Genomic DNA, 15879 nt, shown 5'->3' with positions numbered 1-15879 from the left:
ATATAAAGTGCAGGATAATCTTCAGAATGGAGTATTCCCTCTCACAATTTTAACAGGAATTATCCTGTTTAAATTACAGTGCGATAAAACATCTGCCAGTACATGCTCGTTATATCCATTCAAGTATTTCATTACAGTATAATGTTTTCTGTTTTTGATAAAAGTAATTTCTCTCTTGCTCAACTACAAGACAAGCTTGAAAAATGTTCTGATTGTTTTAAAACATGCACTATCAGTGAAAGAATAACTTTTGCACCACATGCTAAATTGAAAGTAGATGGTTTTCCAAAATGACAAAGATGTTTAAAATCCTTCTTTCTTACAGTCACCTCAGTAGATTGCAAGGGTAAAGCTATGTACTGGCTTCAATGGTTTTTCCAAGCAACGACTTTGACTTTAATATAGTTCAAGTATTCATATGTAGCTGTCATAAATTCAGTATTTCCCTTCATACAAAAATACACAGTATGATTATTTAACCCAAATTTGGGATACTGGAAGTAAGCTAAAACTCACCGGTATGCAGAATGATTATGTTTGTGCAATGCTATGATATGTGTTTGCACACATACAAGGTGTCTTGGTGTGTCTTCATTTGTTCTTATGATCCAGTCCACTTTCTGCTCTCAGTGCCTGGCTGCTGGCCGAAATGAAGCTGATCCAGTGTTTGAGCTCCTCTGAAAACTCTGGGCACTCGATCTGCAAATGGACGTATCATTGACCACATTACTAGTAAAAACAAATATTAATCTTAAACACAGTGAGAGCAAAATCTTACCTTCTTTTTGCAGATGAATTCAATAATCGTCTCTGGGCTGCTGCCCACCACGTTCTGCCTACAGAGCATGACCGCAGAGACAAAATTATCTTTCTTCGACACGAAGCGCTGCTCCAAGTAAAAAGCCTTCTCATCCCACCCTAGCACCTTGGTGCGAATCTCAAAAAGCTCTCTGAAGACCAAAGAGCGGCGGTAACGAATGGTTGAGGCACCTACGACCAGTTTGGCTCCTAGTTTGCGTGAGGTCATGAACAGCCCATTTCTCATGTAGTGGTGGAAGCGAGCAAAGTCACACTCTCGCAGATATCGAGAGTTGTTCATGTGCCCTAAGTAGTCTAAATCGTGCGTGAGGACTATGCCGTCAAAGCTTTGTTCGGCGAGTATGTCCTCTAATCTGGTCTGGAACCATGTCTCGATGAATACTTGGGCCCCCCGCAGGAAGTACCACACATCCAGGTTGCAGAAGAGCAGGAGGAGGCCAAACAGCACCAGCAGCAACATCTCTCTGGAACAACAATACAAATGTTAGAATCAGGAGAAAAGGTAATGCATTAATTGTCTGTAATAAATACGTTATAACACCATCACTTTCTGGCTTCTGCTGCTGTGCAGTGTAAGATTATCCAAGATAAATGGTTTATTTAAAGTATTTTCTATAATCATGACTACTGATTACTACAGATGTACATAAAAATAGCATGCCAGTTCCACTAACTGAAAGCACTGAGGCAGCAGATTCAAACAGTAAGGCAAGCAACCTTGACAGGACTGAAGAGCTAACGCTGCACCGTTCAAATGAACTGACGGCAAACTCTGTTAGCTTAGCTGCTAGCTGCAGGAAGCCGGTGGCCTTGGAGTGGACAGATTCTGATGCGGAAGTCGCAACGGTTCAGTTTTTCAATGTCAAATATAAAGTACCAGCTATTAAAAAAGGACATAATTATTATTGTATTACTGTGTAACTCACTGTGCGTTTCGCAGAAGCGCTAAGATGAGATGAGATGTAACTTCAAGAAGCCGGTAGGTTCAATGGACATGACTTCCTGGTGTGTGACGACACGCAGCGTGATTGGCTGACATCCTGGTTGGCATGGTTACAGGTTTTTATTTGACGTTTATTTGTGGGCATCAAGGTTAAGAGAAAAATAATTTAAAACAATTGTAATAAATAGCCCATAACCAGGTTAATATTTAACACACACAAATTATATATAACCAGTAGTAACTTTTACTAAAAATAATGCAATTAACAAATATGCGCCTTTTCTCTTATTTTCTATTCTCTCTTCATGCATTAATTTGTGAATGCAAACACAGGAAAGTCCTTTTTTAACCATTATCCACATTGTTTGAGAAAAAAATGTTGGGCCTCACTGAAATGACGTTAGATTGACAATAAATCATTGAAAAATAATTTGTTTGGACAAATGTCAATAAGCTTTGTGGCAATATCTATTATTTTTCCTCTAAGTCAGTGCCATTGACTGCAATAATCAGAATATCATTACGGCAGGGAAAAAAATTGTATAAAGATTGTTTTACCTTATTTTTATAGTTGTACTTCAGTTTTCTTTCACAATAACTTCTTAGGTTTCCACAATAAAGATTAAGGCATCAGTTACTCAGAATTTCAGCTTTTAAAGTAAAAAAAATAGCGTTTACTTCTTCAACCTTTAAAAAAAAAACTAAAAATAAAGGTTTTATATGTGTAATATTATAACTGGACATTTTCTATGAAAACAAAACAGTAGGACATTAAACTAAAGCACTTTCTTGGTTCGTGTCTATGTTCTGCTGTAAAATAAAAATGATTGCTAAACTTCAGAAATTGGCTTCACTCCCCTCTGTAATATGCCCCAATACGTAATCCATCATCATGATCAGACGGTCATCTGCATTCAAGTTGAATTTTTGGTGCATAAACAGAAAGTCTCTTTTCATCACTGCATTCTTCAGGACATTTTATAGTGGCCATCTTTGAAAAAAGTAGATGCAACACAACTTTGGTCAATTTAATTTTAATCACCATAAAAACAAGGAATCAGGAAAACATGAAGGGGGATTTTTTTTTTCTTATTTGTAATTTTTAGCACTGATAAATGTGCTGAGGTCATCGCTTCACCTTTGGATACAGTAAAAACTAACTTTTTCCTTGTTGTTGCTAAAAGATACAAATTATGCAGTCCAAAATCTTCTCCATTACAAATATCGTTCATCGACACTTCCAGCCCTCAAAGCTCTAAATAGTGTTATTCCAGTGTAAACAATTAAAGCTTATTTTTAAACCCTCAGTGCAAAGTGTAGGCACAGCTGTGCATTCGTCAAGTAATTGTGCAGGAAAGACAAATGTCTCTCTTGGACTGGTGAAATCTAAGGTTTACAAAATGTTAGCTGTCCGTTCAACTCTTTATTTGTCTTTTTCCTCTAGACCACTCTCAGCTCTGAGGGCCTGGCTGCTGGCAGAGATGAAGTTAACCCAGTGCTGCAGATCCTCTGGAAACTCTGGTCTCTCCACCTGCAGGTTGTAACACAACAAACTCACTATCCTTCGGTGGCACTCAGTCCCAAGTAACATACATAAGAGCAGCCGTTTTCTTACCTTCCTTTTGCACAGGTGCTGCAGGATCTTGTCTGGGCTGCTGCGTATCACACTCTGCTTACAGTACATGACAGCGCACACCAAGCCGTCTTTTGTTGACACGAATCTCTGCTCCAGGAAGAAGGCTTTGTCGTCCCACGTTACGATCCGACTGCGCAGCTCGTAACCCTCTCCTATATAGAGGGCCCTGCGGTAACGAATGGTGGTGGCCCCCACAACCATGTTAGCTTTGAGGGCCCGCGTTGCTTTGAAGACGCCGTTACGTGTGTAGAGAGAGAAGCGGGCGAAGTCGCACTCCCGCAGGTATCGGGCATTGTTCATGTGGCACATGTCGATGTCCCGTGGGGAGACCCGGCCTGACAGGACCTGCTCCGCTGTGACGTCCCAGACTGGAGGCTGAAACCAGGCCCGCAAGATCTCTGCGGCCGCCCGCACGAAGTACCACACATCCACGATGCAGAAGAGAGCCAGCAAGGTGGCGAGAACCCACAGCACCCACCACATGTCTGTAAAACAGGGGCACAAAAAATTAATTAGATTTGTTACTGACATTAAGGAGCTCAGTTTGGTTCCAACAAATCAACAAAACAAGACCATTAACTGATCCTTCATATTAAAAGTGATAAAAAAAAGCTAATTTTTTCATTCATTCAACCTTTATTTAGACAGGTAAATCCCATTGAGCCTCGAGGACTCATTTACAAGAGAGACCTGATTTCAACAAAGAATGATGACAACAATGGACAGTTAGAGCTTAAAAGAGAGATGTGAGTCGACCAAGATACCCAAATATTTATGGGAATCAACAAACTCAATGGGGACACCATTTGAGGATGATATCAGAGGAAGAACTGCTGGGACCAACTTCCTATTTGAAAAAAGCATTCCTTTGGTTTTGTCGGCATTTAGGACAAGTTTGAGGTGGAACAAATCAGACTGGATGATGCTGAATTCAGATTTTAAAAGCTGGAAAGCCTTTTCAACTGTTTTAGCTTGACAAACAACTGTGTCATCAGCATAGAAATTAATAATAAATGTTTTACTTTATATTAAAAGTGTAGATAATGATATATGTTCATCTACAACAGTGATTAAAAAAAAGCTAAACGTTTTGACTTTTTTTTTTTTTTTACCTCCAGCACATTTTTCTGCTCTCTGTACCATCAAATTTCATTTTTTTAATGTAGCTGTTAAAGTAAAGGCAGGCTGTGGTGTTTTGTTGCACAGCAGGTGACACTGTGGTGCACAAAACATAAAAAACCATTGACTTCTTTAAACTTTGCTTCCAAGATGACTTTTAAATATTTTGGAGTGGTCTTAATCAACAGTTCTGAATGCGTTCAAACTTTTTCTTGGGACACTGGTTGCTTCATAATTTCCAGTCCAGTTCTTGATCGTGACAGCCCATTATGCAGTGCATACGTAATAAAATTAGGAAAGTGGTTCATTGGAAGGCAAAAGAAGTGTCAGGTCTGAAAAAAATCCACCTGCAGCAGATGAACAATATCTGAAAGTCATGTCTTTGTTACGTGGAGGAAAAAATATTTAAAAAAAAAAAGAACTGCCAGAACCTTTGGATCGTCCATCTGCTGCAGTGGTCCACAAACTTGGTCCTCAGGGCCCACCGTCCTGCACGCTTTACATGTTTCTGTCCTCATTCACGTTTATTCATTCACTGAATAAGAACAAGTGCCATAAGTTTTCTAGCAGTTAATATCCTGCTCATTTAAAATCAGGTGGCTTAATCCAGGAAAACATAAAACAAGCACAATAGTTTTGTTTGTAGAACTGTGTTACCTTTGACTTTCTTCATAGCTCATCTAAGATGGAAACGGAATATATTTTTTGTGACAGGCTGCTGGTAACAAAATGCCTAAAGATTCAACTTAAATTGGTACTTTGCTTAACTGGCTCTTACAACACTGGTTCATTCCTTGAGTTTGTACGACTGAAAACTGTTTTTTTTTTAATTTAAATAAAATAAAAATTTAAAAGCTCTTCTTAAAGCCCAAAGAACTACTGATCAAGAAAAAAATAGGTCTGTCTCAAATTGATGTACGTAGAAATTATATTCGAATTAAGATTTTTGCACACGAGCTTGAAGTATTTCTAGAAATCATCCACAAACCATGTTTTTATTGGCATTGCTGAACTTTACTATTTTGTTTACTCCAACTTGACACACTCTTTAGTTTGACAGGAACTTGTTTGTGTGACGTGTAAACTTTCACAGGTATTACTCTGATTTGCAAAACTCTAGGTGTGTCATAACCCTGAGTGATGATAAAATTACTTAAAATTACAAACTACATCCACTTCAGTCAAAACATGGGCATGCCCCGACTTTATCTGTATAAAACTTGTTTAAACATTTGTGATGGTAACAAATAACTGTGTAATGTCAAACAGTCTCTTTTAAAATATTTTTCAAACTCCTGCTAATTGCAGTATACAAGAACAATTTATTACATGTGAGGGTGTTGGCTCCTTGCCTTCATTTTGGAAAAGTTACCCTAAAACCACGGAGTCTGTGAATTTTTCAACTTTCCATAAAACCAGAAAGTGCAGAACAGGTTTTGCAAGAAAGTCAGGCCAACTCTGAAAATGTCTTCCAAGCACAGGTGGGCATGAAGATATATATATATATATATATATAAATAAAATAATAATAACTAAGGTCATTGTCTTTTTAATCAAAATTTAAGTAGACCCTTATACTAGCTGTAACATTAAAAACGTCTGTAAACGCAGACTACGTGGTCCAAAGGCACAATCTATTCTTATGCACCTTCGCTGAAATAGTTTACGAGAATTTACCGATATCTTTAAATGCAAATGAACGTTTTCAGTGACATAAATTAACGCAGTCCATTCACAGCGAACATAAAGTCAAAACACTCCAACTAATCGAACTTCTTGGCCATATTCCCACTCACCTTTCTTCGGCGACGTTTGTCAGATTTGCAGAGTCGGCAGCCTACTTCCTATACTTCCGGTGAAGGCTTTCAAAGTAAAAGCGTTCCAATGTAAACGCGCTCCAGCTTAGGTTTAATATAAAAAGGTAAAGCGAGTTTTAATCAGACTTTCTTTTTGTGAAAGATCGTAAACCAAATTAGTACTATATCAGCACCTTAACAAGAAGCTTGTTTCCCTTTTTGTTTCTACCAACGTTTAGTTTGACGGTAAGATTTTTACTTCCGGTAACTCGGGTAAAGCGCACCGATTGGTTAAGATGCGCAGTAAAAATAACTTTTTGACTGTCAGTAAACCTTCTAGAACATTCAATTATTCTTAATTTCAACTACTTTTAGTATGTTTGTTTATATTGATTCACAAAGTTTCTTAGTGGAGTGGAATTTATCCAACATTTAAGTTTGAACAAGCCTTTTAAGTTACTAATGTTGGGCATGGAAGGTCAAATGCTATGCTTTAAAAGAAAAGTATAATGCCAGTAAAACAATGAACTGTATTTAAATAAAGAAGTTTAAATTAGATTTCACCATCACAGACTGAATTGGAAGTCTTTCTTTATTACTGAATGCATTTAATCTTCATATTGCTGAATTCATGTTATTTTTTTTTTCATTTAGCCTTTATTTATCCAGGTTAGTCTCATTGAGCCACGAGAACTCATTTTCAAGAGAGACCTGTTTAGGGAGCACATGGAGCACATTTTAATCGATCGGTTCACTACCGGTACTTGCATTAAATACTCCCAAAATAAACAATGGATATTTGTATGTGGATACAAAAAAAGCCCCCAAAATAAACCCGAGAATGATAGTTCAGCCAATGTTTTTTTTTTTTCCCTTCAAACTTTATTTTGAAATAACAAGCATGAAAATGTAGTGACATTCAACTGTTTAAATTCTAACTATTAAAAATAAGGGGGGGAAAAAAAAGTAAAATGTTCAATGTTTATCACAATGTATAACAAGAAAATCAACAGTATGAGGTAAAAAAAAAAAGCAAGTGAAAACACGTGAAAAAAACCCAACGGTAATTTAGCCACAATTTTTGTCGCCTTTCAAAATTTATTCTGAAATAAGCGTGACAATGTAGTTCCATAACTACAAGTGACATTCAACCATTTAAATTCTAACTACTGTACTTAAAAACAAGAAATTTTGTTTTTAAAAAGTAAAATGTTCAATGTTTATCACAATGTATAAGAAAATCAACAGTATGATGTAAAAAGGCACGTTAAAAACGTGTGAAAAATGTAAAAAAACAAGTACAGTAGCTCAGCCACAATCTTTGTCGCTATTCTAATTTTAGTTTGAAATAAGTGTGACAATGTAAAGTCCCATAACCACAGGTGACATTCAAAAGTTTAAATTCTAACTACTGTACTTAAAAACAACTTTAAAAAGTAAAATGTCCAACATGTTTATCACAATGTAGAACAAGAAAATCAACAGCATGATGTAAAGGCGCATAAAAACCCGTTTTCAAACGTTACAACACAAGAAATAAAACTTTTATAGCCAACTTCTTCAGGGTTAGTCAGACATTTATGCTACAAATTAGTAAAACTACTTTCATCAAACGCTCTCCTAAAAGGAGGTATGGAAGCTAAATCAACGTTTCTGTCCACAGATTCACTGAATTTGCTGGGATCGAAAACCCATGACCATTTTCTTCATGTCCTTGTCAGATATTATGTCACTCATTTCAAGTGCGTGCCCTGGACCAGCCATTGGGTCATGTTTGTGTCTGAAAAACACAAAGTCGAGGTTTACACAATGCACTAGTAACACGCACGACAATGATCAGCTGCTGTGACGTACTGTCTGAGGTATGCTTCGATGGCCTTGCGCTCATACACGGTGCCATACACTGTTCTCACAGGATCAACAAACATCATCTTGGTCAGAGGACACAGCAGATGGCCGGGTATAAACTGTGACTGAGGACCCATCAGGTTCTTAAAAAGAAACAAGAGTAAGAAACGTAAATGATTATGTAAAAGTAAATAAAACTAACCAGCACCTTACACAAACGCTGTACGGCTTCTTACTCACCTTCATCATGTCCTCCAGAGACTTCCCAGCATGTTGCTCAGTGTGTTTTTTGGCTTCTTGCTCGTACGTCTCACGACTCATCAAGAACTCCTCAGCCAAAATGCTTTCAAAACACAGATAAACAAAACCATTAAATATTCCTAATTTTTAATTGGAAATTAATGCTCATTAACGGTTAACAACATTTTCCATCAAGTTCAAAGAGTCACTACCAGTATCATCATCGTCCCACCTGTCCAGTGGATCTTCCGGCTCAGGGAACATGAGCAGCCCGTACACAGCATCAAAGATCTCCCTCACTGTGATGTGTGCGTTGTAGTTGCGGTCAAACACATTGTGGCAGATGCGGCCTACACTGTTGACGTTGCAGTGATACACCCGTCATCCCGTTAAGAAATACTTACAACACATGATCTATAAAATGATTTTGTTTTGACTAAATCCTAAATTAAAATGAACTTATGGGCATGGAATGGAATATAATTTCTGGTTGACATATGACAGGATACAGGTGTGACAAAACGAATGACTGGAGGCTTCACTGGGTAGTCAGGACTGAAGTCACAGTACAGCTCAAACACACCTTTCTCATAGGGCGTGTTTGGAGGGCCCTGCATGAGAATCCTCCAAAATGCTGGAAAAATAAAAATTACACAAACTGCACATTGCTGCTATGAAATGATGATTATATGAAAAACAAAAATGTATTGGTTTTAGAAAAAAAAACAAACAAAAAAAAAACACTAAAAACTTACAACACAACAGAGACCATGATACTTACTGAAGTCAGACTCTGATGGAAAAATTTTAAAGAATGGATGTGGGTCACGATGAAGACTTTTGAGTTCCACCAGGATACGCTTCTCCTTCTCCATGAGTCGTCCATCTTTGGACCCACAAATGTTCTTTTTCAGGGCACTGATGAGGTAAACATCGCAAATGTAACGTATGCAATAAAAAGTTTTAAAACGGATGAAAACACAGTAATGACCATCGTACAAAAGTAACGTTAAAATTAATCTTAAACTAAACAGAACACTGATTAGGATGTTCATAGTTAAACTTTCTCAAATGCGACTTTTTGCTTTGCAGTGTTTTGATAAAAATCTCGTCAGTCAATTCAAGTAACTAATCTTTTTTTTTTTTTGCATAAAAAGGAAAGTCTCTCCTTCACTCTTGTGGTTTCAAGAAGAAATACTTTTCTATGTCAGATTAGACAGAAAATAATTTCAAATGAGAGCAGCTATCAATACAGAACAAACAAATAAATCAAAACAGTTTTATAATTATTAATTATTAGAATACATTTAGTAAAAATATATATTTGTCACCAACCACTCTGTCAGGATCCCTCGACTCTTTATCTGGCTTGGCAAAGATGTCTCTGGAAATTCATCATATCCATGAGTTGCAAAGAGGCCTGTTATTAACGACTAGAACAAGAAAACAGAAAGCTCTCATCATCATCAGTTCATGAGTATAGACAGAACCCATGCAGAGATTATTATAACAGACCTCTGAAATGGAAGATTCATCAAGTTTTTCTTTGAGTTTTCTCTGCTCCAAAGACAAAACTGTCTCGATCTCAAAGAGCTTCAGACCCTCTCTGGTTGACTGTGGTTTGAAACAGCAACCACCTTTAAAGAAAAGAGGGTAAACAAGTAAACTGATGAATACATGTTTGTCAACAAAACATACATTTATAAGTTACTGGTAACAAAAACAAACAAAGTCTTTTGCACCGTCCTCAAATTATTACAGACAAATTACGTGAAACAACGCTGCTCAAGTGATTTTAAATTGTACGTTTATAGACATTTTCAAAGCAATTTGACTTTATAAAAATGTGTGAAGTGGGAGAAACATGCTCAACTGCAGTTGGAACAAAATAAAACTAGTAAATAAATCCAAATAAAAACAAGTTTACCTGTTGCGTTGCTGATTCCGTGCAGCATGTTGTTCTCCACATTTCCGAGAAGAACCGAATCAACAACTATGTTTGATTTGAGCAGTTTGGATGTAACAACAACTGGTTCGATGGAGGATCTAATGTGGAAAAATAAAGATGATCATTTTGAGCCACTACAAGTGTTTAGACCTAAACTGTTACAAAGTACAAAAGGTACAGAATTTTCGCTATGAGACTTTGAAAAGAGTCATCAAATGACAGCGACTGTTAAAACTTCATTAACAAAACAATTGTTTACCCAGAGTCATTCCCGTCGGTGAGACAAACTATGCGAAGCCTGCAGTCAGGAAATTTTGTCTTGACCTTTTCAAGCTCGCGCGCTCCTCTTCTGAGAGCGTCGTACAGCAGCGTACAACCACTCGCCTTAATGTCACGCATATGCTCCTACAAATTCAACAGTATGACATTAAAGCTTTGGACGCACTTCTTTTTTTATTACTACCTATAGATGGAGATGTTAAATAGCTGGACTCAAATAAACCACCTTCTTCTATTTTTATAAAATGCCTTTAACTAATCATTCTCTAAACTTTCTAATAGACAAAAGTGTGTTTTCATTAATTTTCTAGTTGATTTCTGACATATTTGCATTGTGTGCAGTTTTTTTTTTAAACAAACAAGAGCAGAGGACAAAGGAAGTAGCATGTATTAAAAATGTATGAATAGAGGTGGCTAGAGACAAGTAAAAAAAATACAATTCTCCAGCTTCAAACTTATTTTAGAGACCAAAAGGTGTCTGCAGAGTTACAAACGTATAGGATAAAAACATACCGCACAAAACATTAGAAAACACACACGCACTCAATGTTCAGGGTCAGCTGTAACACTTGAAGTGAAGATGATAAATGTTGCGTACCTTGAACTTTTCCAGATTTTCAGTGAACGTATGGAGGGTTTTCACCATTGAATCAAAGTTCACAAGGCCAATGACATGATGGAAATCATAAGCCATGCTTCTGTTGGCAAAGTTACCAAAGAGCTCTTTAACAACATTGATCTTCTTTATGTCTGCATTTCCAAAGCACTCTTCTTCCATGGATGAACTGGTATCTATCAGCACCTGATGGAATAGAGTCCGGAGAAATTATCCAGTGTGTGTTATGTTTATAGCCATTTGGTAAAAAACCTTGAAAACAAAACAAAAAACAACTAAAGTTTTCTAATAATCCCCACCAGTATTGCTTCTACAGGCGTCCTGGTGGTAAAGATCCTGTCATCTCTGTGGTCCCCAGTCCTACAATTTCAAAACAAAACACAAGCTATTAAAATACACCGGCTAAGGCTTCATTTGCTAAACTCGATTGATATTTTTGTGACAAAAATGGTCCAACTTTAACATTCAACTTTTCTAAAACACAAACTGTGGTTTACTTATACTTTAAACGGTCATAAGTACCATAAGCAAAAATATCCAAGTCATCTCAGTCATAAAATTTTAATTACACAAGATTTATAAATAAGCGTTTCATTTTTGTGACAATTTTCAAATGGTAAATGGACTGTACTTATATAGCACCTTTCTATCTAACCAAGATACTCAAAGCGCTTTACAACACAATCTGTGCCCGCACGCACACGCACGCACAGAGAGAACTCTACTAGATTTGTACAAAGCTAATCTGAATCTTTTAGAGGCTAATCAGAGCTTTATCACATTCATACACCGATGTATGCATCAGAGGCAATGAGGTCTTGCCCAGGGACACTTCAACATGCGACTGCTAGTAGAATCGAACCCCCAACTCTCCCATTCAGACACAACTTCCCCAAATTTATTGTACTTTGATTCAGATACTCACTTGGCTGCCAAAACGTTCACATCGATCGTTTCTATTTCTCCAGTCAGACAATTGCGCACCATGATCATATCTAGAGATCCTTTATCCCTGTGCAGATAAACGCCGAGGTTGTCTGAAGATTTAAAAAAACAAATAATTTTTTTACAGACAGCATTTCACTGAAAAGATTTAGGTTAATAAGAACTAACTTCAGTATTGTTTAATTAAATGGATGCCATGATAGAGGTGCATGTCCAAACTGTAATCTGACGAACCTTCACTCAGCATAACGAGGCAACTGTAGGAACTTCCAAGATCCTTGAGCTGTAGAGGTGACGTCACATTGAGATAAGGGATGGACTTGAGGTCTTCCATCATATTCTCAAAAGTCCACTGAACACTGACCTGGAAGCTGCAAAGTAACATCAGAAATTAGTCAAATTTCTGTTCAACTAGGTTTCTATTCTAATATTGGTTCCTCTATGCTCCTTGCTCATTCAATGAGCATCTCTCTTTATAAAATTATTTGTGTTTAGAGCCTGAGCCTCAACCGTGGTTAGCTAGAAGTTTTAATGACACTGTGTAAACTTTTGTAAAGAGAAATGACAGCACAGGGTACATACTTCTGACCAGACACCTTGTCGTGGTGAATCCAGAGGGGGTATGTCATGAAGTACCAAGGTATGCTGAGCAGGATTTTCTCAACATCAGTGGCTCTCTGTAATGAACTTTCTTGCAACGGATCTTCAGTGCAGTTTGGGATTTTCTCTCCATCTTATAACAAAATGAATGAAACGTGAAAACAGACTTAAAAGGCTTTATGAAATAAAAACGCAACATTAACAAATTCAGTCGTAAGAAATCCTGAGGGCCAACAGTTACTTGATTCGAGGCAAAAAGTATTTACAGCAAATTTAAAAAAGAAAGGGTTTAAACAGGAACACTGCTAGTACTTTTATATATTTAGCATGCAAACCATTTCAAAGGATTTTGGTTTTACTTTTGATTTTCTGCACAACATCTGCTCTTTCAAAGACAGTTGGTAGTCCAGGTACTCTGACCGGTTCACTGAGATGACCACAAGTTTCAGACTCGAGACTGATCGGAGCATACACTTCATACTCAGATGTCTGCTCCTGCCAAAAGAAGAAAGTTTAATGTTTAAAACTAATAAAAAATGTAAAAAATGGACAAAAATACTAAACATGAAGTGTTGATAAAAACAGGAAAACAAAACTTGGCATGGAACCTTAAATGTTACAATACTTTTATTTTGTTGAGTAGATGTGCCCAGCAGTGCAGAGAGTTCTCAAAAACATCTTCATCCTTGACGTTTTTATCCCCGTGCGGAGGCAAAAGCTCTCTAAAGAGCATGTACAAGCCTTCAATTATGGCAATCTGAAAGAGATCAATTAGAAAACAATTCCTAAAAAACAAAACAAAACCACCCATGTTTATTCTTTAGCTGTAAAGCAGTGAGATTTTGGTATTGATAGCTTCACTTTTAACATTTACATGAATTTCATCAAGAACAATTCAAAAACAAAAGTCAACAAACTTATCAGTTCTACAAGATGTCTATTGTCTTGTTTGGGAAAAAAAGTGATTGATTAGGAATGGGAAAAACATATTTCCAAAATTATTTGCCTACTAACTTACAAACTGCATGTATAGTCAAATTGCACTTCACAAAGCATATTGCAGTACAATAAATATTACAGGAGAACAACAAGTACTACCGTAATTTCCGGACTATAAGCCGCCACTCCCCCCCCATGCTTTGAATGCTGCGGCTAATGAATTTTTTTTTTTTGATGGGCTAACGAGCTTCATGACACCAAAACATTTAGCTTCGTCACACCCAGGTGCTCACACAGCTGCACAATACACATCTCTCTTGGCTTCCTAGTAGACTAAAAAAAAAACATTCACTATATTTGTGCATTTTACCAGTACGTATGTATTTATGTAAAAATTTTTACATTTTCTTTTTAAATTTAGCAGGCAAGATTTATATTCAGGTGTGCTTAATGGTCCAGAAATTCTAGTATTTACCTTCTGGTTCCTGGTTATCAGTTCATTTCTGCAGAGTAACTGGTGCAAACTTTGAGCGAGGGGGTTACACCCAGTCAGTTCTCGTACGTAGGCAATCAGTTGGTTCAGGAAAGCGTTTTTTTTATTAGCCTGGAAACAAACAAAATGCCAAACCTGACACTTTTTGCATTTCTGTAACTTTGGGTCAATACTTTATTAGTGCTTAGTATATTCTTAGTTTAGCGTATTTCTTAGTTCGTATCTTAGATCTTACTACTGGTTTTCTTTACAATTTGTATTTTTGTTGGATGCAACTGGGACCCTGTGTACATAGTTTTGTTCCACCTCATGTACCACATGTGATGTGAATGACAAAGAACCTTGACCAAAAAGGAATGGGTACAAAGACAATTAAAGTGCATTTACACTATTAGAATTGCTTTGCAGATTAGATAATCTTGTCAATAATGAATGCTGTTAAACAAAACAAAAACACAGCTCACAATTGCGTAAAGTGAAGATAAGAGCACACTCATTCCTTTCAGGGTTTGCGTCACTGAAGGCACAACATCATTAATGTAGAAACTGCTTTCATTGAAAACATCTTCGGAAAAGGACGACAAAGAGAAGAAAACTGTAGACTGTTCAGAAATTTCACACTGTTGCAGAGTGTCGTCATCAGAGCAGTTGTCTCTGCAAATAAACAAAGAATGATTTACATTAGGCAAAAAATAAATAAATAAACTGAAGGTCTCATGCAACACAAATCAGTGCTTTAAATTACTTGTCGTGGAGGACATGTGCTGGAACTCCACTTTCATTTGACAGCTTGTGCTTCAGAACCTCCATAGTATCTTTTTCCAGGTCCACCAGAACCTCAAAAATTCCCTTAAATAAGTTCAAAGAGACATCTTAACACAATGAGAAACAATACCTTATTTCAACATGCTGGGCTGCTTTTGGCAGCTGCAGCACAACACATTTAGTTCAGTCTACCTGGATTTAGATCAGATTAGTTAAATCATAAGCACAGTGGTTAAACTGTACCTTCAGCATGACATGACATCGAATTTCTTGTGTTCCACTACTTCCACCAGACTTTTCTTTGGGCGTTTCAGGAGACTGGCACAGGTTTCCCTTTGGTGTAAATATGGCATAGACCAGGTCACCATTTCCAATATGCCTCTCTTTCAGAGACCCTAAAACAGAGGACATTTAAAGGCGAAAAGAGACTAAAATTTTCTAGTTTCACACAAAAGAAAGGCATAATCAGAGTCAGAGAGTCAGAGTTTCTTTATTGTCATTCGCACCTCATATGGTACATGTGGTGGAGCGAAATTATGTACACAGGGTCCCAGTTACATCCAACAATAAAATGTATAAGAAAAACAGTAATAACATCTAAGATATGAACTAAGAAAAACATCAACTAAATATACACTAAGCACTCATAACATAAAACATTGAACATCAGCACAAACATGAACATGAGTCTGTGAGCAGATGTGCACACATGAACACATCAACATTGAAACAGATCAGCAGCAACATGAAACAGATCAGCAGCAACATGAAACAGATCAGCAGCAACATGATATGGTTTTTCACAGTGATTATTCTAGTTAGAGATTCATGAGTCTAACAGCCTCAGGGTAGAAGCTGTTCCTCAGTCTAGTGGTTCTACACTTAATGCTCCT

The 15879-nt window shown here is 37.1% G+C and overlaps 2 protein-coding genes across 2 annotated transcripts; both read right to left on the bottom strand.

Moving 5' to 3' along the window:
* Window positions 1–587: 587 nt before the first annotated feature.
* On the bottom strand, window positions 588–1279 carry LOC119414701 (protein THEM6-like). The gene is made up of 2 exons (XM_037681804.1): window positions 779–1279; window positions 588–699 (listed from the first exon to the last, which is right to left on the bottom strand). The coding sequence occupies exons 1-2, from the start codon at window positions 1277–1279 to the stop codon at window positions 592–594; spliced, it is 609 nt and encodes a 202-aa protein (XP_037537732.1). The 3' UTR covers window positions 588–591.
* A 1438-nt stretch (window positions 1280–2717) lies between these two features.
* Window positions 2718–3881, bottom strand: LOC119414700 (protein THEM6). Its single transcript, XM_037681803.1, has 2 exons — window positions 3378–3881; window positions 2718–3293 (listed from the first exon to the last, which is right to left on the bottom strand). The coding sequence occupies exons 1-2, from the start codon at window positions 3879–3881 to the stop codon at window positions 3186–3188; spliced, it is 612 nt and encodes a 203-aa protein (XP_037537731.1). The 3' UTR covers window positions 2718–3185.
* Between the last annotated feature and the right edge of the window lie 11998 nt (window positions 3882–15879).

This window comes from Nematolebias whitei, chromosome 9 (genome assembly GCF_014905685.2).
Source record: "Nematolebias whitei isolate Nwh7 chromosome 9, NemWhi1, whole genome shotgun sequence".
NCBI lineage: Eukaryota > Metazoa > Chordata > Actinopteri > Cyprinodontiformes > Rivulidae > Nematolebias > Nematolebias whitei.
The sequence above is the reverse complement of the archived record's forward strand: the minus strand, read 5'-3'. Positions and strand labels throughout refer to the sequence as shown.